We start from the raw sequence: 24,823 nt of genomic DNA on the forward strand, positions 1-24,823 counted from the left end.
TCTGTTTCCATTAATTTGAATAATCATTAAAATCTGATTAGTGAAAAAAAAAATCATAATTTCTTACAGCTGTAATTTGTGTAACAGTATTCCTGGACAGGTGAGGATGATCTCTAATAGTCAGGACTCCAAGCTTCCATGGGTGCAATGCTTAGACTACAAAACCCTTACAATGTTGTCTTGGTTCCAGATATTTAAAAAATATATATATTTAAGTACGGACAGCATGCAAAGTCAAGATGCAAAATCAAAAGCTGGCAAAGTACTTAACATAGGAATAGACTGTAAAGATGGAGACATTATCCTGTCCCTGTACAAAGCATTGGTCAGACCACATCTGGAATATGCAGTCTAGTTTTGGGCAACAGTTCACAAAAAGGACATAAATAGGAGAGGAAACTAATAAAAGGAGTGGAGCAACTCCACTATGAGAGATTAGCTAAACCAAATCTATTCTCCTTTGAGAAGAGACGTATAAGGGGGATATAATCACCCTGTATAAATATATAAAGGGTGCATATACATGTCAGTTCAGGTACTTGCACTATACATGTCTTCCAAACTATTTAGGATGGTTACAAAGGAAAAGAGGGCGCTCTGTGTCTGGGGGGGAAAACAAGTTTAAACCCCTGAACAAGGAGGGGATTCTTCACTGTAAGGTCTGTGAAAATGAGGAATCAGCTCCCTCAGGAAGTAGTTTCAGCAACTACTATAGATTGCTTTAGGAAAAAGCTGGATGTATTTCTAGAAGCACAGAATAGAACTGGGGATTAAGGCTTTAAAGGTAAGAGTCTGTTGATCCAGGAAACATCCAATTGCCTTATAGGATGAGGAGGAATTTTTTTTCCTTGGTAAAGCAAATTGTACAAGGTTTTTTTTTCGCCTTCCTCTGTACCAACTATGTCTTATATCTGGGATATGTTTACTTCCCTAGTGGTTGAACTTAATGGACTTATGTATTTTTTTTTTTTTTCCCCAACATGACATGGGGAAAACATGACAAGCAAAAACAAAGCCCACATTCATTTGTTTCTGTTGGTCAGAGTTCAGTGTGATAGCAGGATATGAAAAACAGGATGGGGGAGCAGATCCAAAAGACTTTTGAAATATACACATGATCTGGTAAAATGATCTGTTCGGATTCATTGTTGATTAGGAAGTAATATTTATAAATATATTAGGGGATTGTGCCTAAGGGTTGCATTTTGGGTTTTATTTAATGTTTGAGGTATAAAAAGAGTCATATCTATTAACTCTTCATGTTATAAGGATCATAGAGGTCCTGCTGAAAAATACTTCCCAAGGTCTGTGTGACCTTTGTAAACTTCTTAGCCATTGAAGAAATTACATTTTTCTAATAGTACAATAAAATTGTGAAATAGAGGGTCCAGCACCTCTCACCCACAAACTGGACAATCTCCCCTAAAACAATAAAGAACTGCTGGGATTACAGGGCACCTATGACTGACATAAACCCACAAGAAATATTTACATATTCGCCATAGTGAACAGAATGAGGCATCGCACATGTATTTATTTTTTTTTACAATGCAATCAAAGTCAAAGCATAAAGTGTTTAACAAATCCAATACTTATATTTTTACAGCCCAAGCATATAAAAGAAGGTATGAAGTCATTACCAAGATACAGCTTTAAACAGATTACGTTTTGGATGAAGCCAAGGAAGGTAAAACCTGTGAAGTGTCTCACATCCCTGGATCACTATGAAAGGTTTCATTTCCTCCTCCTTGCTTCATTTACTAAGGGCAGGTAAAAACAGTGTTCTGGAAACATTAAAATCTGTCCACTCCTTCTACATCAGGGGTGTCAAACGCAAAATCAGGCCCACACTATAATTATATTTGGCCTGCAAGAAGATACCAAATGTCTTCTAGAGCTGGCCCGCCAGGAGACAGTGCATGCACCGCTAATACTACAGATCCCAGAATGCTTTGCTGGCGCACAAATCAGGGCACACAAGCACCCCCTCCTCCGTTACAATTTATTAGCGACTTTCCTGAATTGTAGATATTTTTTCAATAAATATCAAGTTTGGCCCACGACTTTTTCCAAATTTTTAATTTTGGCCCACTGTATATGTGAGTTTGACACCCCTGCTCTACATCATACTGACCATATAATGTCAAAGAAAATAATGTAGGGTGGGGGAGTGAAACTAGAAGCAAAATAAATCACATTAATATTGCAGCCTCCTCTACAACCATCATTAAAGTAAAACTTTGGCCAGAAAAAAAAAAATGAAAACATCAATAAATGTATTGTTTTAAATAAAAAACAGTGCAAGTACCTGAACTGACTGCGACATCAGCCACTTGTTATACACTGTACATCAGAGCTAAGACTGGGGAGACAATAGGTTGTAGTACAAAGTTCAGGCTGACAGGAGAATGGGGCAAAGTGCCAAGAGCTGTGTGGCAGAGCTGTGTCATCTGGTGCCAAGCAGCAAATCATTCAAGTAAAAAATGCTATTTTTTAAGCAACTTATAACTTAGGAATTTGCCTGGAGTTTGATGAATCCCCCTGTAACAAAGTGAAACTAACGTCCCACTTTGTACCTCTGTGATTCAGGTAGGTGGTTATTGCAGAAAGGCACAGGACAAGCCATGACCCTTCTGCAATAACTGTTCTTACTTTTCTGATCACATTTTCCTGAGCTGCAGATTTAATTCCACTTAAATGTTCGCTAAAACTGGGGCTTGATTTGGTCTCTTCCAAACCTTTACATTGCGGTAATATGCACTGTGCCACACTATATACACAAGCATTGGTGCATTTGTGATGCCACTAACTATGCTTCTGCATTACAGTGCACCAAATGTACAGCAACACAACTATGCATTGCAAAAAAAAAAAAAAAAAGGTCAGTAGCAGTTTGGGCCACAATGGCAACCCATACAAAATAAATGGGCTTTGGTAATTCAATACGTTAATCACACTACATTGGTGTGAACCTACCATAATGAGACAATACTACTGTGCCATCTTGCAGCATAACAGCCAGCCCTACTGATTTAGTGCCAGGATAGACAGGTAATGCATGTGTAATGTATTGAATTTTTCTCCATATATGCAGCAGCATGGATATATGGCATTAAGACAGCGTTTTCAGCACTCTCCCCAACCCCATTTTTGCCAGCACACTTCCGAGTGTGCCAGCTCAGATGGGGAGAGCTATACACAATTTAAACTAAATGTTTCATGTCTTGCCCACTTTTTGGCCACCCAGCAACAGCCTCCTTATCTCCATCCGAAAAGAAAAACTTCAAGGGAGAACACTGATCTAAATAAAAACTAAGTAATAAACTAGCTGTATATGGTCAAGGGAATAAAATGAACTTGCTGGGCTAGCTGACAAGAACAGCAGAGGAAAGGCAGCTATAATATTAGTATTTGGAACCTTGTTTCAGGGTATATAGAAGAAGTTAATGTCTTCAAGCATACATGCATCGTTTCAGGTTATGTGGTCATTTTAGATTTGAAAAGTGGCGTTCTTCAATTACACAAGGTTGCATATGTATTCACAATTCTGCCATTTCATGGCTTTAATGTTTTGTATTTTTATATATAAAGTGTACATATAGATTGCGGAATACATCCCAGAGAAGGAAAATGAACCCGCACACCCAACAACAGATTTGTGTGTGGTACAAATATAAAAGTGCAAAGAAAATTAAAAAAAAAAAAAAAAAACCTGAACACAATTGACAGAAATGTCAACTCCATACCCAATCAGTGAGATTTAGGATGCACATTTTTATTGAAGTAAAGACAAATTTCCTCCTTGTACAGTCAGCCACTATACAATATATCGCCTCATAGATTCACTTGTCACAGTATTCCAGACACTTGTGCCAATCCGATTATTCTGCAATCCAGTTATACCATATACTAAACACTTTAAATGCTTCAAGCCCTGTAATATTTTCTTAAAAAAAAGAAAAACGAAAAAAAAAACAAACACACAGGGATATACAGACTTAACAAGACACTTTAGGGGGGACAAAAAAAAAAAAAAATACACACACTCTCACAACACACACCCAACTGTAGCCACAAAACTTCCAGAGCTGCATTGTAAAGATTAGGTTGTGTCAGTTAGCAATAGATCTTTTTATGTACACCTATTAGTATTTACATAAAAGGGCTAACTATCCAGTTGAAGAAATAAAAAAAACAAAAACAAAGTAAAGGCTCTTGTGTCAAAGTATGTGCGGTTTCATAACCCCATGAATATGTACAATGTAAACAGCACGGGGTATGAAGGTCCTCCTCGACAAGACCAATTACCATTTTAATCCTCTTCAAATTCAGACTCCGACTTCTTGCACACTGTTCTGTTAAGGCTGTGGAAAGCAGGCACCCAACGATTGTCGTGAAGCCCTACCTTACAACCCCGACTATCTTTTTGAGACATGTGGCAGCACATCCAAAAACCAGGGCCGTATGGCAAGGCTTGGCAGTAAGGTTTGGGGTGCCAAAGGCAGAGGGAGACGTCACCTTTTGCGTACTTTTTCTTGCACTGTTTGCAAGGGTCGTCCTTGTAGCGAGGATCACGAACCCACAGCGAGTCGCACGGTCGAATGTCATAATGTTCGATGATGAATTTGAAGTAACAAGAGGTACATTTTAGGGCTGCCAAGGTTCGGGTGGGAAGATAGCGAAAAATCTTCACCAGGATGTGGTGGGGCAAAAATGCCATATATTGTTGAGGCTCCAAGAGCTGCTGAATTTTAAATCTGGTCTCAAGGAAATCATGTGACACCTGCCTCTTAACCGAGCAGGAATCAAGTACCTGAGTTACATTTCCTAGTGAAGAAATGGAGACTGAATATTGTGCAATCATTGAGCTATTCTGCAAACACAGAGTATTGTCAATTGTCTTTTTCTCCAAATTTTCCGCCCCAGACTTTACTTCAGGACTGAAATGCCCATGTGCATGTTTTGAACAGTTTTGATCATTCTGAAAAAATATCTCTCCTGGAAAAGAGTCTCCAGTTAAAGCTTTTTCCTTTGTGTGCCCTATTTCCTGTTGGGACAACGTGTTCATGAATACGCTGGCAGCCTTCAGAGAGGAGTCCGAAGACTCCAATTTTTTATCGGCTGGCCGATCAATAGTCGGACTCTCAAAGGTATCCGGGACACATTCGACAGCTTTTATACAGACAGAAATAGAAAATTTACAAGGATCCACAGTAACTTCAATGTCACCCTTACATCCCAATTTTAGATACGTCTCTTTAACTAGCTCCAAGCCTACAGTGGCCACAAAACAGTCTTCTACTGGCGGCAAAGACTCGGAATCTTGGGGCTTAGCTGAAGGATGGTTTTCCCATGATTTCACAGAACAAAGGTCTTCCTTATTTTGCATGTTTTTTTCCATGGCAGAAGCAGCAAGTTCTTTATCAGGGTCAAGAGAAATGGAAGGCTCGGTTGGATGGTTGGCATCTTGTTGCAAGCCACTGGCAAGCAACATACGCCCAACATGCCTCCTTAAGCTGTTGCTTCTTGAAAGTCCTCCTGACTCGCGCTCATTCTGGCGCCTCAAACACTCGGACTCCAGTTTAGCAACCATTTCCAAGACGCACACAGATTCCAGTTCGGACTTCTCAGAATGTTCTTTATCAGAAGCAGCTTCGCTGGCTTCAAGTGCCACCAATGAAACACCTGGGTGGCCACATTTTGAAGGTCCAGCAGCTTTTGAAGGATGAGAATTGCTGAAAGGTTTTGCACAGTCTGAAAGCAACGCCGTTGCCCTTTGCTCTAGAAAAGCTACCATCTCTATCACAGAAAGAGGGCGAGAGGGAAGAATTCCATCATTATCAGTGACATAATTAAAAGAGCAATTTTCAACTCCACTTGGGAAAGACTCTGGGAAGAGGCACATTTTATGCACCTCATGCACCTTCTCCAGATGATTCTTTCCCCGTTTCAGGTCCACGGATTTCTTCCGCCGTTTAGCAGCTCTTCCACTTACATCCCCAGTGTTTTTTATCTTCATGGAGCTGTTCCTATTGTTACTGTAGTGATGTGATGCAAAGAAGGCGATTTTTTCCTTGGTATTCCCAGGCTTGATAAGTGCACAGCTGTCCAAGTGACACCCCCCATCGTCACCTTGGTAAATCATTGCAGTAGGAGCGTTCTTTGAACGTGCCTCAAAGCCATTAGGAGCGCTTACTGCTGTGGTATTGCACATGGTGTTTTGAGATATTGTTCCCAGTGGTTTGCGGGGTTGATTATCACTAGGGGGTAAACATTTCTTGGTTGCGCCATTACAATGTTCTTCCTTAGACGAGCTTTGGTTGTTCAAATGCATGCCTTTATTTGACCGTAGGTCTAGAACAGCGGCTTCTTTTTTCTGTAGCTTGTGATATGGCTTTAACGGCATTCCAGAAGCCCTGCAAAGAAAATAAAGAGGAGTAAGAGAAAGGGAGATAATGTAAACAATCTTATCTGTAATAGAACAAGATATATAAAAAGGTGTCATCAGGGCAAAACGCTGATTATATACACATACACACACACACACACACTCTCGAGTTGTCATCTTTGGCCCTATTGGAGGGAAATCCCATCACGCCCCTACTGTCACCAACATAAGGGCAAATCGTCCCAATGGGAATGACAGCAACATAAACATGACAATTTGGTTAGGGCTTTAACTAAAAATACAATGTAGTTACACTCAAAATCCAACCTGGCTCAATTTAAACAAAATGTGTCTCAAAAAATGTGCACATTGTCCACCTATAATATCGCAGGCCTATATAGGATTCTATAGACCACAATTCACAAGAATATTTAAGCAATTTTTTTTTTTGGGGGGGGGGTTTCACAGAAAATCAGTCTTGGGAAAAAAAAAAAAAAAAAAAAAAAAAAAAAAAAAAAAAAAAACTGAACAGTATTGTGTACATCCTTCTAATCATACTATTAACTTTGTGGTATCTTGGCTTCAAGTCCTTTGAGTCACTGACCCAGAATAAACATGTAGGACATTTAGTTCAGAAATCCTGACCTGAAATGTTATCCAGGATCAGCAACTCACGTTCTAATGCTAAATGCATGAAAGCAGTTTGAATTCATTGTTGGGTGGTACCGGAAAACAAAATATTCAAGGGTAAACTACACAAGGCATTTTGGTTTACAAGCTTTTTGTTAGAGAGGAGAGCTGCATATGCGGAGGATCGGGTGTGCGGTGGTGATGTCCCTTACAGAATTAGTGTGAATGTTATGAAAACTTGGGGACTACCTGTATTGAAGTTAAGGACATCCAACATACGGGCGACTCCTAGATACGAATGGGGGATTCCCTGCTTGCTTGTGTGCAGGACAAAGGCTTGATAGGGGGGGAGGGGGTGGTTTTCATGACTTGCAGAAGAAATCTTTTGCTAAACACAGCTGAGGTTTTGGGTGATCTTAAGAGCTGAGCTAATCTGTAACATCTTGTAACATTTTAATGACCAAGACAAACTCTGCAGTGGTTTCTTTTTGCATATCAAAATACAGCTTGCTCCAGAAGGTAATAAATGTCTAGGCTCCATAAAGTTTTTTTTTGCTTTGTTTGCGAGGATTTTATACAGGAACTGATACCATGCAGCCTAATAATATGTTGAGACAAACATCTATGGTAATTGCATTTACTAAAATAATTGTACCTGTACATGCATATAAATTCAACTTAAACCTACAGTCCCTATCTCATATGTAACCCAGGGACTACATGTTTAGGGTGAAAGGACTTCATTGTTAATGCTTCCTATTCCATTCTCTATCCTGTCCCTTCATGTTATTCTTCTGTGCACACACCTCTCATCATTACCTTTAGTTGGCAACTCACTAGCATCTGTTTTGGAATATTATCTACTAATAATATAGACTAAGGTCTATGCAAAAACTGGCATAAAGGCTCCCCATGCAGCAAGCACATGCAACCTCTAGGGTCCATATGCAGCAAAGGCATTATTTCTCCCCCTACCGGGGCCCTGTGCAGTAGCACAGGCATAGTCCTCTCTACATGCATCGGGACAGACGTAGTGCCCCCCCCCCCCTTATATAGGCTCCATGAAGTTACTGCACCCACCCATCTCACTTTATAGGGTCTTCATGCAACTGCATCGTCATACAGTGCTCAACCCAGAAATGTTTTGAGCTGGGTGGGAAGAAATTGTAGATAGGTGGCAGCCCCAGTAATGTGACCAAACTCTTCAGTAACCATCCAAAAACAGCCTGGTGATTACTGAAAAGTGCCGGGTGGTGGATCCTGCTAAAAGATGTGCAAGATAAAATAAAAAACAGTGATATGGCTTACCGCTTGACGTGCTGACAAGGTAAGTAGAGTTTCAGTGGATCCCTGTGGAGGCCAGCCCTGCTGGAAGTCATTCTAGCTGCCTGCCAACAAGGCGTATTGTCACAGCCAGTCCATGTTGATTCTAATTGTGTATAGTGCACACCACAATCTTGATTCTAAATGTGAGAGAGAGAGAAAAAATATATTAAAGACACCAAACTTAAACAAACTTTTTTTGTAACATTAATAAAGGGTATAAAAATAACTTTCAAGTAAACATAATATTGGAATAATCCCTTAAAGTCAGATTGTGCAGGACCTTGCTTCTTCTGTTTTGCAAGTCACTATGTACTGGGCTCAATCACATCAGCTACCAAAAATTCCATTGCCAAAATCGTCCCATAGTCTGTTCTATACCATATTGCTACAACAAGGTGTTTCTGTCATAAATTGATCCTCCAGTTTAATTATTTGCACATTCTAGAAAAACCATCCAGGGAGCAATGTGGCATGTGTGGTACAGTTCGTTACATCTCGCATTGTGTGCTATACACAGGAACGTCAGGCATTGCAACGAAAGCAACGTTTGATGTTCCCACTATATGTGATGCATTCCACCGCTGAACATGTTTGTTTGAGTCTTTGCTGTATTTAATGTAATAAGCTTGGTCGGGTGCACAGTAGTAAATTGTGCACCCACTGCAAGAACCAAAGTATGAACAAAACGTTCATTAAAAGGAACTCTTTGTATCGGAGTATTTTGGTGGAGTCATCCCAAAGCCCACATGATAGAAGCCATGTGACTGGGGATGGAGCTGGCCATTACTATATGAAGCCATGCAGGAGAAGCTAATCAGGGCACATCTGGGGAATTGCTACATAGGCAGATTCTAGAGACATAAATACACTTCCAGATTTTACTCAAAAGAACATCACACATACTGAAAACGCTGCATTATACACTCTCACAGGTCTTCTGGTCAATAAATGACATTTTCAGTTCAAGCACAGAAATAGAGAGTTGTATCGGCTTGTTCCAGACTCTGATCACGCTGTAAAGTTATCACAGTGATGTCATCCCAAGCATTTCATGTGATAACAGTAGGAGCAAAGCCCGAATACAGAGCATGAAGGTGGCTTGGTACATCCTTCAATGGTATATAAAAGCTTTACATCCTTCTAATTGTTAGCGCTGATTATTATTTATTTTTTTTTAAACCCAAGACATTCTTGAATAAATTTCTGTTGAGATATTAATTTATGGCATTTTCAAGACTTCTCCTTTCAAAATGAAGAATTTTAACTCGTACATATACATGTTTTAATAAACTATGTTATTTTGAAATAATATTCTATATTAATCCTGAAGCTGGAAGACGACTGATTAAAGATGGCGGTGCTGGAGCAAGGAGAGGCGAGTGTACTTAGATCCAAAAAGGCCTTGCCTGTCGCTTCTGGAATAAACTGCCTGTTCTTCCTTTCGGTCCAGCGACCACCATCTTCTTCCTTCTTTTTCGTACATCACCCAATCTCACACTGCGCAGGTGCGAGATCGGGTGACGTAGGTAACTGCGTATGTTCTGCTCATCCCTATATATTACCAATGGAGCATATTGGAAGAAAAAAAAAACAAAAAAAAGAAGAAAGAAAGAAGGCTTCTTTTGCGCATGCGTGGGATCCTCCCGGGATGCGTGACGTCGGTATCCCGAGAGGCTCTGTGCAACCATTCCGTAAAGACAGTAAGGTGAAGATGCTGCACCCTTTTTTTCAAAGGCAATTTTTACTTTATATATACGGGCTTATCTACCCTTCTAAATTTTGAATTCAGGTCTACTTTAAATGCTAGGATTTCACCACTGCCTACATGTACTTTTCATACCAAACCTGACTCTTCAGATGAAGAAAAATCCTTCTATAGTCTTCCTTCCTAAAGGTCTGAAGTAGAAGGTTTACTATTAATGGCTTTCACCAAACAGCCAGTAGTGACCGCTAACTCTTGTTTACATAGCACCGTCTATTTTAGGATGAAAGTGTAGAAGACAAGTTTAAAAATATTCACTGTTGTCAGTTTTACATGACCCACCCTTCTGTGCACACCACAAAGGACAAGTCACTTGCAAAGACTAAATATATAGTAGTTTAGACTACGGCATGATAAACAACTCAAGCTACAGCACGTCTCAATTGGAAACTACTCCGCAGCTCTGATTTACTTTCTCCTAGAGCAGAACGTAAAAGATATATTTCTCAACACATCTATCACTGTCTTCTTACATTACTTTTATTTCATTATCTCAACATCAGCAAACTTATTTCCCAAGTATAGAAGTATAGAAGTGAGCACTGTACCTATTTTAGTCATGTGTTAGGTTAGGCATTAATCATGTATTCACTAAAATAAACCAACCTGTAATAACCCAAAAACAGCCAGGCGCTACACCCGTCTGAGAGGGGGTGGAGGACCCTGCAAACACTCATACAGTGGGACATATTTGGTAAATGTTCGATTAACTGCTGTACAAACTTTCAATGAAGGGGAATCTTCTACATACAGTAAATGGAGTTTTAAAGCGGGCCAAAACTCGCAATATACACCTGTACTTGTTCACCCGCAGGGCGCATATGCAGCTCAGCTTTTTTTGCAAATGCCCAGAGCGTTCAGGCAGGCGATATCGGATCACGAATTGTTAAAAGTGGAACTTTAGTTCTACTTTAAAGGAGAGTGATTGATTCAACACTCGTAAAGGTTCAGTGAAAGTCACATTAATAATTATGCCACTATGTGTAGGTAAAGGGCTCTTGGAGGTCTATTTATAAAGCGGTGAAGCTGACATTCACTGAAATATTTCTTGGCGTGGAATCAATCACTGATATTGAAACACATGGGCATTCTTTACCAAGGAAGGTTTTAGTGAATGTCAGATTAACTGCTTTATAAATAGACACAGTATAACTAGTGAAGACATTTCGGAACTTTACAAACCTGGTGAGATGTAACAAAGTTTGTACAATAAAAGCCGTTTCTGCTACAGGAGCAAGAAGAAATTAAATTGCTTTGAAATGATCCATGGTGGGTAATTCTTAGAATACACTTTATAAAGCAGTATTCTCCCCAGAATTATTTTGAAGCTGGGTGGTTACTAAGAAATGCCAGGTGGTGCGGCCAGCTAAAAGGGGCTAGAGGGAGCCCCGTAGAAGAATGAGGACAAGGAGACTGTATCCCAGCTGCATATAGAAATTAATACACAGCTGTATTATTTCCAATGCAATGTCTGCCCAGAATTCAGCTTAGAAGTAAACATGTAATTACAGAACCAAGGCACTCATTGACCTCTCCTGGTAATAGTTACCTGGCTATTATGTAACAGGAGTCTCTGGCCAGGAACAAAATTAAACAAGGACATTGAATTTCCTGGTCAGCATGTGTGTGCTGGGTTAGTGACCCGATATTACAATTAGTGGGTCAACAAACTGGGACATAATGTAAATATATGTCAACAATAGTAGGCTACTTCTTACTCATGGGACAGGTTTCCATTAATTTGGCCCACAATTGGGAGTATATGAATGCAATACAGGACACAACTATTTAAAAGAACCCAACCGCCAGAGCTTGCTCTTACCACCGAACTCTCATAAAAGACTGGAGTGCCAGATGTGGATTAAACACCATTACATAACAATTCTTATTCTAAAGCAGCAAAAGTGGTGTTTAGGGTGTGATAGTACCCTCCCTAAATTATCCGTACACATACCAAGTCAGAACAAAGTAGAATACAATCCCTTTCGGCAGTTTATTAGATAATCGTATATCTTCAAGTATGCAAACGTTCCCTTTAACATGTACTGCATTTAAGATGTGCTTGAGAAAGATTATGCCCAAAAGAAAAACTTCAGAGGTATCAGAGAAACCATAGGGAAGTAGCAAGAAGCGTGGCTGGCTGCCATGAAGCATTACAAAGGGATAATGTGTTGGTTAAACACACTCTTACCCCGCTCTTTGATATTGAAAACCTCACCTTGGTGCCAGTTTAACTGAGAATTTTTTTTTTATCTTAGCGGTGTGGCTTTAGTTTAAACTCCTTTCTCCAACACCTCTTCACAGCTGAATGTCTCAAAAAGATTACAGCAGCTTTTTCTGAACTCTGGTCATGTACGGGCATCATACTTCCACCGTCTGAGTGCACTATCAAAGAACGATAACCAGACTTTCAGGAAGATATTTGCAGCAGCCAATACTGTATGGCGTTAAGCCTTATACAACCTGTGCGGTGTTTACATTTCCTGGCACTTCAGAAGGCACTCTGGGAGGGAGAAGATGGGACTGGTGCCAGAGAAATGTATAATTATTGGCTTTACTAATCCAGCTGCCATTCACCTGTGTTCACCACCAGTCCTTTGTGATCATTAAGTAAAGGTGGTTTGAAAAAAAGGTTTAGAACTACAATAGGTACCATAAAACCACACTGCTCCAGCCGCCAACATACTATTTTACCTCCTTACCTTGCAGTGGGTAAATAATCTGTATCCTTTAGCTACTATGCCAAGATGGTAATGGAATGCCAGCAAGCAGTCAGGGTGCTGACACCTGCTGCTCACAGAAACAACCCTTGCACATGGAACGTAAAAGGCCTCCCTGACCTCTCTAGCTGAAGACACTGTGAATTAGACTATGCACACACATAGGATCATTCCAGGCACATGCAAGGAATGCCAGGATTGCTGGGTTTCCCTGTCAATCACTACTGAGCAGCTAAAGGTTTTTGACCGTTCCCTGGCACAATCAGGCAGGTAAATTAGATTACTATAGAAGGAACATGGTCTGTCCCTTTCTGCAATAACCACCTGCCCCATTGTGTTCTTTTTCAAAGGGGGACTTCAGTTCTACTTTGTACTGAAGTAGGACCCAAAGCAAAGGGAATTAAAAGTAGATATGCTACCCCCTTCCCCAGAACAGGTCAGTTACCATCAAAGCACCGAGACCAAAAACACCAATAGGACTAGCAAAGCAATTTGTTGCGTATTTAGATTTATTATCGCATTATCACAAAAGGTGTCTAAGTTTAAACATAATGCCACAAACACACCATTGTTGAGTCTTCGGTGCTTCTTTTCTCAGCAGTCTGATCTGAAAGGTGCTGCAAGAACCACTCCTTTCCTAAAGTCTAATACTTTAAATGCATGATTTGAATAGATTCCTCCAACATAATCATTACATTATTACCATTAAAAGGAAAAGCACAAAGTTACACCCAATCCAGGTAGACTATTAACATAAAACATTTCCCAGTTCCTAAAAGATGTAGCATTTCATCCAATTGTCTTACAAGCTACATACAACCTTCACTTTCATGAACATGCAAAATTTTGTTACACACCAACGTAATTTTTGATAATTGCTGACAATTTTATATCATATTGTAGGTACCCATTATTGTCTGGATCAGGATTTCGACCTTTTTTTAACACGTGGAACCCTTGAAATAACTTTCAGGTCGTCAGGGAAGACTTAAACAGCTGTGCCAACACCAATGAGAAGTGGGGAATATCATGGATACAAATGTTGATCCATCTCCAAGGACAAAAGTTACAAGCAACAGCAGAGTGACAGAATGTCCTACAACACAAGACTAACCCTCCGATATGGAATGTCACACATTAAAACGCTGCCCTGAATTTCACAGACTGCAACAAAGCAATTTGTCAGGCAAATGTCAAATATCTTTGCTGCTACTGAATTAGTATGCCAACTGGAAAAAAGTACAGGAAGAAACAGATCAAATCACAACACCTCATTTGGGAAAGGATACTTCTGTAAACTATTCTGTTTGATTCCCTACAACTGAGCTAACAAACCAGAACACAAGTGTGTATGCTTTAAACATTCTACGACCATACGCTCTCCCTTCTTCATGTTATATAGGACCAGATTGGTTTGCCTATTCTGATTACATACATACACACTGGTCAATAGTTAAATCCGTGTCAACTTCAGGGTTTATATAAATAAAATTACTATTAGACATAATACAGGATTTATATAGCGCCAACATATTTTGCAGCACTGTACATTAAATAGGGGTTGCAAATGACAGACAGATACAGACAGTGACACAGGAGGAGGAGAGGACCCTGTCCAGAAGAGCTTACAATCTAGGAGGTGGGGGAAGTAACTCACAATAGGAGGGGGTATAGAATGGTGGGCGAGTAGTGAAGGTTTTAAGAGAGAAGATGTGTCGGAAAAGTTTGAAAAGATGGGTTTTGAGTGTTCTTAAATGAGCACTTCTAGTATGTTTGTAGGTCAATGTAGGTTTGTAGGACAATGCTGGCTTTTATCTGAAGCTGGTGAAATGCATTATAAATAAAGCATACATGGTATTTCATTCTCTCTCCTCCACAAGGGGTTGCTTTTGTCAATGACAGACAAGCTATTCCTCCCAGCATATATTCAATATTGTATTAGTATAGACAGAACAATGTTCAAGCAAAGTATGATTAATAATCAGCTCCTTCGTGGAAGCTACTGGAGTTTCTGTGCCCAACCAGCAGATGTTTGGTGCAGACAACATGCTTTTTTTCAATATTAGAACAGATAACCTTTAATATATTGCTCAGTTGAATACCAAAACTGTTGGGAGAATTTTTTAGACAAAACCCAACTTCACAAAAGATGCCTGGAGCTTGTGTAGATTGGCAAATACATCAGATTTCACCTTTAAGATCTGTTTGAGAAGTTTGCATGGTCATCTTTGAGGAGAAAATGGTTGGGTTGGTGCACAAGCCCCTAAAGTTCTCCAAAAAGCAGAAGGGACACTAAAAACTGTTGTGAAAAAAAGTATAGCTAACCATGAGCAATTTGAAACCTGCAATGAAGTGGTTTGTGATTTATCACAGTGATATAATGTAATCACCAAGTAAGATCTGCCAAGTTTATATTCCACAAATAAGTACCACACCCGTGTGATCACCCCACTCCTCTATTGATATACGAGCTGAAGGTTTTATCTGGCAATCTCCAGGAGTGAATGTTTAGGTGGTGGCTGTTACTCTGTCTGTGTGTGTGTGTGTGTAATATAAATTATACATATATATTTATTACACACACACACACATATCTATCATGTACACCACTAAATGTGCCATACAACTGAAAGTATATATTTCAGTTAGTCCTTAAGAGGCTTCATTGGTAACTCTAGGCTACTTCCTTCTGATAGACTACATGTCCATAAGCATAAGAGAAGAGTTTGTAGTTCAGAGAAGTTCAGAGATAACCTTTGCCGTTACTGATAAAGCTGCTCGATAGAAACCTACACGGGAAAGTAGAGGCTCGCTAAAGGTTAGTCTGAATCTACAGGGTTTTTTCACTTCTGTTTTACCTTTTTGAACAAATATTACAAAACACGGACAATATGGCTGACCCCATGTAGTTATTCTTAAGCTGGGTTAAGACTAGTTTTTTTTTCTTTTCTTAAATTCAGGAGTGTTACTGCCTCAACAAAATTAGTTCTGCAAGCAAACACTTGACAAATGAAACCAACTGAAGCCAACACTGCTAAATTTACCCAATCGGTCCAAGTCATTAAATATTAGGGCACCATTGACATCCAACGGTAAACCCAGAATTTGTTTTAAAGACAGGTGGAAAGAAATTGTAGGTGGGTGGCAGCCCCTGTATTGGGACCCAACTCTTCGGTAACCACCCAAAAACAGCCGGGTGGTTACTAAAAAGCGCCGGGTGGTACGGCTGGCAAAAAGGGACTGGGAAGAACACCGCTATGGGCATGCTACATGCATTAGAGATGTTGCAGAATGGGGACAAGCTTCAAGATTACAGTCACACACTGGAGACATACTACACAAGATCATCGCTATGACAACCCAATTTACTAATACATACTTCCATCAGTATTCTCCCCAGCCTCTTTTAGCCGGGTGCACCACCCAGCACTTTTCAGTAACCCAATGCCTGTTTATGGGTCATTATTGAAAAGTTGGGTCATAATACAGAGGTCATCAGCTGGCTGTTTTTGGGTGGTTACTGAAAAATGGTGGGTGGTGCACCCAGCTAAAAGAGGCTGGGGAGAGTACTGGATACCTATTGGTTGTGACAGCAAACAAAATGCCAAAAATATACCTGCTAAATGTGCGGTGCCATTCAATGTGAACAGCACCCTAAAAATCCTGGACAGTGAAGACCAACAAACAAGGTAGCTTATTCATAATGAAAAGGCTGTGTTAAACAAGGCGTGTGTATTGATGCACAAGTGTGAATAGGCAAGGTTTGTATGAAGCTTTCAGTTTTAGGCATTGGATACACACTTTCAATAAACAGTACTGTTTATCAAAAATGATAAGGACAGCAATCACCTTTGCAGCAGCAGAAACAGGTGCCCTTACTTTGAACCAACATACAGGAGGTCAAAGTCCAGTAGAAGTTCAATGCAGTTGCAAGGGCAGCAGTTATTAAAGGGGTTTCCTACCCAACACTCCATGCTGAATTTTTAAAGATTATATAAATATATAATCTTTAAAAATTAATATTAAACCCACAATTCCAAATCCTGTTTGACCGGTTTAGCCATTAACAAATGTTCTTCTCCCCAGCATTCCCCACCAAATGTTTACATACCTTCAAGCTGTGGTCCTTCTGAAACTTCTGGTAATAAGTTGATTTGATCCGATGCATTGGCATTTAATGTCCCAGAATTCTTTTTACACAAACTATAACTTGCATTCATAGCACTAAATCCCTCCAGGCTCAAGCGTGCAATATATAATGATACTTTTTCATTCTGGCTGGGTGTGTATTATAGAAGTTATTCCGCTACATTTTTTTTTCTCTCCACAGAGAATATAGAACACTTTTGAAATGATTTGGTAAGGCGTTCTGATAACTAGGTTGGATTCAAGAAATAAAAATGGGTCAGCTCAAATATACGCAAGTACAATAGTCCTACTTTTATTATTACTCCTATTAGCCTAAAATGAATGTCAATCGTTTTTACTCTGTACAGGTGTCAGATATATAACCTATTAAATGAAGGTTTCTGCCTGGTGTCTCCTGCTCTGCAATAAGCAAGCCTAAACCGAGCGTATATACACCGCTGCAGACGGCGTCCATGTTATTAAAAAGCACTTCCAAGTTCGCTGCCAAAGAATATACACAGTGCGAAGGGAACAATCCACTTTACTTTCAGGGCAGCAGAAAATCTGGCCAAATAAAATGGGTGTATACCACATTAAAACAATCTTGGAATCTACTAATAGGATGTAGGAAAAAGCGAGTAATGAAGATACACACTTTCCTTCTGTGATTCTAGATTATAAAATGAACACATTTCCAAAGAAGAGGAAAAGAAAAACCAAAAACACATTTACATCATGAATGGTTGTGGTGAGGTCAATTAGTCAGAAATGCTAACAATTTACCTTATTGATATGGATTGTGTTCAGTATATTTTCTTTATAGTCGAGACTAAAAATATTTTCACAAATCACATATGTAATATGCTAGATTTTCATACATTTTACTAGTTTGTTTAGGTCTGTAAAGCAAGAAAAGAAAAAAAGGTAAGTTACTATGGTCGCCATTAGTTTTTTTTATTAGTTTGATGGCTTCATAAAATAAGAGATTCACAATCCACCACTTTACAACCATATGCAAACACTGATGAGCTTGCTGTGTTTTGTCATAGGGGTTGCACAGACTATAGACTATCAGAGCTGCAAGTAGTATCTCAAAATGCCGGAAAAACCTTAAAATATTCTGCACAACTTCATTCATGTCAACGATAAGTGGCTGGCATTTTAGTGCAACCTCCCTATAACTGCTGCAAATTTGACTATACGAACAACCCCTTATTGTACTGGGTTATAAACAGATTAAAAAAGTCAGAGGTAAAAACTTTTTAATAGATTCCTATTTAGACTGGAGTACATGATATATACCATGCTATATGCACCTGAATATTGCCCATGCTGACCCTGAATATTAAACCAGCAACTTTTCACAAAAAAGCTCTACGGCAAGGACCACTTGTATCATAAGAGGAGTTTGGCCAAGCCATAAGTTAATGCACCCAGGAGGCAACTCTATTATAAGAACTGTGGTCAGTGATTGATGAATATGCAATGCAAACAAGAGTGCAAGGGGATGTTGTGAACTGGCAGCTTAAGAGTCTGCATGATATATTGTTAAAAGGGAAAACTGCCACTCAGGAGGGGTTACTGGAACAAAAGACCAACATGGAAAAAACAAAAAACAAAACACAGCATTGGTTTTAAACTCTACAGATGCTCCATAACTGAATTAGCGACAGCAACATTTAAAGGGACATAAGCTCTACTTGAGCAAATCTCCAACTATAGGTTGTCATATACAAGTAGTATATATACTCCTTAGTGGCAAATGGCATGGAGACATAAGCCGTGGCCACATTATGATGAACAGTCTAGGTGTCCTTCAGCCAATCATTGTACTTGCCCCCAATTACAAACATTCACTATATCAACAAAAAGAACTACATTGAACTGGGATGTTCCAACAAATTGGAAAATCTGGGCAATAATGGGCACTTCCCAGAATCCAAAGTGGTTGATGTTGCTCCAGGCACATTAAATCAGGAAGCAGGAGAAAGGACCAACTAAAATGTATATGGCCAGTAACTTATTTTGCATCCTTTTAAAAAAATCTAAGAAAAAATTTTTGGCCCTGGGTGCTCCTGCCCATGCCTGATTTTACCAAGAGCCAAAAATGTTTTCTTACATTTTTCAAAAGGATGCAAAGTAAGTTACTGGCCATATATTTAGTTGGTCCTTTCTCCTGCTGCTTGATTTAATGTGCCTGGAGCAACATCAACCACTTAGGATTCTGGGAAGTGCCCACTAAGGGGAAAGAGATGCCGATTTCACGCATGCGCAGTGAGAGCTGCTCTCTTTCCCCCCCCTTTACAGTGGACTATGTCACCCAATCTCACACCAGGAGATCGGGTGACATAGCAACAAGACAAGAAAAAGACGTAAAAGATTGGGAAATTCTAGGACGACGTGGGACCAGATCGAAAAGGGGTCAAGGGCCAATAGAGGGATCTGTGGGAATTAAAGGCAAGTCTAATTTTTTTATTTTCAGTTGAGTTCTGCTTTAGGATGTTCTGTAGCAAAAGCAAGCATAGATACAGCACAATGAATGAGTTTTGTTTTTTGTAAGGATCTTATTAGTAACACATGTCCTGTTCTGGGATGATGAAGAAAAATGACAGAAAAAAAGAAAGCTAATGCAACTACCATATGTAAGGACTAATTGCAATATGTTAAAGAAATTTGGTTTCAATACACTTTATTAGCCAACTGCATGAGATACATTTTTTTGCTGCATTTATTTTAGGAAAGAAGCTGCATATTGCAGAAGAACAAAGACTACCCATGCGTAGTATTAATGTTTGGGGTGTATACTTCTGATGTAAACACTAAAACAAGCGATTATTTACTCTATTCACTCTCTAATGCGCGTCTCAGTAAAACAATTATATGACAAAGCTGTGGAGCGACACGAAGACACTTCATAATGAGCCAGAAGGGTGTGGTGGCAGGGCTTGCTATCTGTAACTTAAACTACAAAGAAGTGTGCAAGAATGAGATGAATGTACACTGTGTAATAGGATTTAGGTGCGGCTTCAAGTTCACAGGATCCCAAGGAACATTTGACCCTTGGAATTAAAACCATCACAAAATAACAGATAAGCAATAAAAAGCATGCAATAATCCAGATATTGGAAAGGAATGTCTACCCTAAAAGGGAAAAAAATGAGGCGGACAAACAATTAACAGTGACAACAGAAGTACTAATCCCAGCAAGTCGTGTAACAAAGTTTAGTGTAGACAGAAGGTGCCTGGAAAAGCAGACTTGACCTTGGATCGGAAAACAATGCAGACCTGTAAAGTTGATGGAAAAGCTGACAGATATTGTTGCCTATTTTTTCCAGGGGACAATAAAGCCGATTAGGCGGTTTAGAAAACTTAGAAAAGTCTCCCCCCTGCACACTCCATGCAATCCAAAGTCCAAGTAGTTTTGGTTAGACTGAGAACTTTATTCTACTGTTACCAGAGTTTTGTTCTTTAAATCTAGAACGATGATAATGATTTAACTTAGGTTACAGTGACGCTGACCCAGATACTACTTTACTTTTCAAAATCCATTTAAAAACTAATCATCTAAAGATAATTTAAAAGTGTTGAAATCTTGTCAGGTTTTGAGTTGCTTTCGGAGTTCCAGCTATCAAGAATTACAAAGTTTGTGCTTAAGGCCACTGTCTGTAAGAATGAAACAAAGAAGAGATTTCCCCTTCCATCTTGTTCTCTATACAAAATAAAACAATCTCCCAAAGATGCAGAAAAACTGTACCCCTAGGTCCCACAGAACAAGAGGCAACACCTAGCAAGACATTCTACATATGATGCCCACTGCTATTTAATGTTATACAGCCCAATGCCCTGCCCACCTTCTCCCCTCAACCCCCAAATAATTTGACTAACACAATCAACATTCTGAACATTTTACATCTGCATAATAAGTTTACTGTATAGACAATTGGTACCATCAGACTCATGGGCAACACTGTTAAATGCCCCCACCCCAACCCCCATACCCCATCTGCTTTTGCAGCAGTACATCTTCCTATTCATTTTAAATAGCAGAGCCAATAATTTTTAATAAAAATTTAAAATAAAACGACAACTATGTGCCATACTTCTGTGTTAGGCTCAAAGTTTTGGTGTACAAACCCAACACGCACAGCTTATGCCTGGCGCTAAATGAGAATATCTGCAAGGTAATGAACAAGAAAGATAGAAAAAGTGGCTATTAAAGAAACCCATGAACAAAAACTGTGATGGTAAACCATTTACTAAGAAAAATGTATTCTGTACTGATGAGATTCTGGAAGTGAAAGTGTTTAAGAAAGGGAATGGATACAATTAAAAACCACACAGGAACAGTTTTTAAATTTTTCATTTATGGATATCCAGAAACATTTTAGATAATGAGTGACCTTTTTCCTTGCTAATACCCATGCCTATTTGAGCAATATTTGGTGCACCCAAGTCAACATATTTGTACATCATATTCATTATTGATTGTTCTTTACACAGGTACAAAATATATGCTGTAAATTTGTAAAACGTATAAATTTTCACATTCAGTGTGCTTAGGCTATGAACACACATCTTTCACGATCCTTTCCAACGGCAAAATACTGAAAGATGAATGAACGAGTGTTGTACATACAGCGCCAATCTGTTCTAAGGGAGGGGGGGGGTGACTGAGTGCCATTTTGTTGCACTCTCTCCCCTTCACTCTCATTACAATCGTTCGTCCTTCACCAGCACGGATCCATGAACGACATCAGATGAGTGCTGGACACACATCAGAATCTCGACCAATACTAGCCCTGTGGCAATAATCGGAAGAGGATCATCTGACGTGTGTGTACATGGTGTGTATGCACCATTTTTGTATTTGCAGTTAAACTGCAATGAAGGATAGCATTTCCAAACATACGAGGTGATGAGGGTTACAACAAACACAATAAATATTTACATCCTGCTCATCTCCCAGCATGCCAGGGATGTCTCCCACTGCAGCTTCCTACTCTGCCACCACGCTGTAATCCCAAAGCTTAAATTAGCAAACATAGCTCAAATAGAACATCTATTAATGGAAGACACAGACTACTAAAGAAAAGGTCTCTTTGGACAGAGAACTAGAAGTGATAATAAAAATGTTAAAAAAAAAAAAAAAAGACTAATACCTAAGGTAAAGAAACCAGAGCACATGGGTAAACCCAGTAATGCCACTAAAAGTATGACTAAAAACACAAACATCTGTTTACAGGCGTAAAAAAACAAAACACAATTTTAGAAGGCGTTCAACATTTAATTAAAACTGATGGGCTAACTTATAGGAAACCAGTGTGTGTGTTAGTTTACTCTTTTTAAAAATCTTCAGTCAGCCTATGTGAAGTAGATTGGTAACCCTATCATTGGATATATGACTTGTTAATGGTCTGTACTGCTGAATTATACCCTGGATGGGAAAAACTAAAATCAACACGCAGGCACCTGAGCGGATGTTTGATCTACTCTTTTGGTGTTCAGGCTGTACAAGAAGTCTCCAAATCTGCCCTAATGCCAGTCAGCCATTATATTGTTGGAGGGCGTTACTTGGGTGCCAATAGATGCTATAGTACCGTCTTTCCCAACCTTTTTAACATGGGGGAAACCTTGAAATAATCTTCAGGTCTTCAGGGAACCCTCCTGCTACAATTACTATATGCACAGCTCACAGTATATTAGACAGCTGGTCAGTGGGAAGAATTCCTCTAACATTGCAGGCCATAGGGAACAATGTCAACCTTACAGATAGCTAAACCTTAGATAGCTAGATCACTAATGTCAGTTAAATTTCTCATTGCTGAAGAAAACCCTAACAACTTTTGGAGGAACCCCTAAGGTTGCTTAGAACCCTGGTCAAGAAACACTGATGCAGTATTTTACATTAAATGACAGAGCTTAGAATTGACAGTGAGCATAACCTAAAGCAGAATTAGTCTGGCATAACATACAATTCATAAACTCCTTATCATAGGTTCCCTACTACTTCCCAGTACAATTGTACTGATTCAACCATTATTAAAGAGAATATTCTGATCAGAAGGGGAGCTGTACAGGTGAGGAAAAACATTGCTGGTTAAAATCAGTCAGCAAGTCAACAAGTCAGCCAGAATTGTCCAGCTATCTTTACTCAGCAATTAGAAGCTTATCTCCTTCTCTGGAAATCAAAGCAAAAAAACTCCTCAAAGCCAGACAGCCAAGTGCAGCTCACTGAAAGTCATTTAAATTAAGGTACTTTTTACAGTCTTTGTTTTTAGAATGTAGTTAAATTGTACATTTTAGGTTCCCATGGATTTTCTATTCAATAAAGCAAATACTTATATAAGCCAATAATACCTTTACCCCTATTTTAATCATGGTGGGCTTGCAGAAGTTGACACTGGGTCCAGCCAATACCACTCTTACCCCTATCCTGACTCTGCAGGGACTGGTTTAGATATTTAGATTTGTGGTTCGAATGGAATGGCCGAGTGTTACAGTCAACTGTTACTCATCAAAAACCTTAAAAATTGAGTATTCTTAGAAACACAAAACTCAAGAATCAAATATAGGAATAAAAAAAAAAAAAAAACACGTTAATGAGGCTTCAACAAGCAATATGCGCCAATCTTTACACTGAATAAGGAGATTTATTAAAGGAAACAAAGTAGTAAAGACTGTATCAGGAACCTAAAACAATCAGTCTATAAAACTAAAATACCTGCCCTCTAAATTCAGAAATACACAAACATAACCAACCATTTGTGCATTACTTTACAAGATGGTGCGTGTACGTCTGCATTATTACCTAAGCTTATAGATGCTCAAAGCAGAAAACCCACCAAGCACGTCAATAGGAAGGGGAAATGGGACTAAAAGGTTCCTGAAATTACTATTATAAAGTGTTTAATTCTTGATTAGAAAGCAGCAAAAATGAGATTTACTGAACTTTACATGGTTTCATATATTCAAAGTAAAACTAGAGTAAAGGAAATGACAACGGTGATGAAAGGTTTGGACAACCATTTATGCTGGCTAGTTTGTAAATTTTTTTTAAAGCCACTTTATAAGTAAACTTCCTTCTTAAAACCAAAGTTCATTTCCTTTGTGCACAAACCAATGTACTCCTAACAAATTTTCATTTTCTAAAAGTTTTAAAGAGGTGCACCACAAAAAAAAAAAAAACATGATATTAAAAAGGGGAACTCTGGTTTAGAATTAGAGAAAGGGGGGGTCACTACTAACTTATTTTGCATGGATTGTACCTAACCAATAATGTCCAACTACAAAAGCACCCAGGGGTCACATTTGTATCCACAGATTAGGTGGCGGATCAAACTTTATGCAGTCCTGTGACCGTGGATTACTTTGTGCAGGATGGGGTATGATAATTGGCAGGATGGGCTGGACTGAACTGGGGCAAGGTAGGTCATAGCTATGTATGCCCAGTTAGAGGGGGGGGGGGGGGGGGGGTTACACCTATAGGCAGAATGTTGGTTGTATAAAAGGGATGGATATGGAATTTGGGCAGTGGGGAATAGCTATTGGAGATGAGGGTATGCACAGTTGAGAAGGGGGTGAAGAGGCTAGGAAGAAGAGATACTTACAGATGATTGAAGGAAGGGAAGGTGGGCTAGATACCTGCTGAGAGTTAGAAAAGAGGAGATGCACTAGACAACAACTCCTGGTTGGACACAACCTTTTTTTTTTATTTATTTATTTTTTTTTTTTTAAACACTATGCATGTATTACGGTGCAACCTACTGTAAACAAAGCAACATGGTGCCATTGAGAAACACTAAAGCTACGTACACACGTCAGACGATTCTCATCTGATAATCGCCTCAGAGCTGATATGGAACAAGAATC

General features: G+C 39.3%; 1 protein-coding gene across 3 annotated transcripts in view; it reads right to left on the minus strand.

The window, feature by feature from the left end:
* Positions 1–1,514: 1,514 nt before the first annotated feature.
* Positions 1,515–24,823, minus strand: part of FBXO34 (F-box protein 34) — a 35,928-nt gene continuing 12,619 nt past the window's right edge. For all 3 annotated transcript variants that reach the window (XM_072429079.1, XM_072429078.1, XM_072429080.1), the window contains exons 2-3: positions 8,327–8,481; positions 1,515–6,416 (exon numbers count right to left, since the gene is read on the minus strand). In XM_072429079.1, the coding sequence (XP_072285180.1) occupies positions 4,313–6,416; positions 8,327–8,397 (2,175 nt within the window). In that variant the 5' untranslated portion in view covers positions 8,398–8,481 and the 3' untranslated portion in view covers positions 1,515–4,312. The remainder of the gene's footprint in view (positions 6,417–8,326; positions 8,482–24,823) is intronic.

This window comes from Pyxicephalus adspersus, chromosome 12, assembly GCF_032062135.1.
Source record: "Pyxicephalus adspersus chromosome 12, UCB_Pads_2.0, whole genome shotgun sequence".
In the NCBI taxonomy this organism is placed as follows: Eukaryota; Metazoa; Chordata; class Amphibia; order Anura; family Pyxicephalidae; genus Pyxicephalus; species Pyxicephalus adspersus.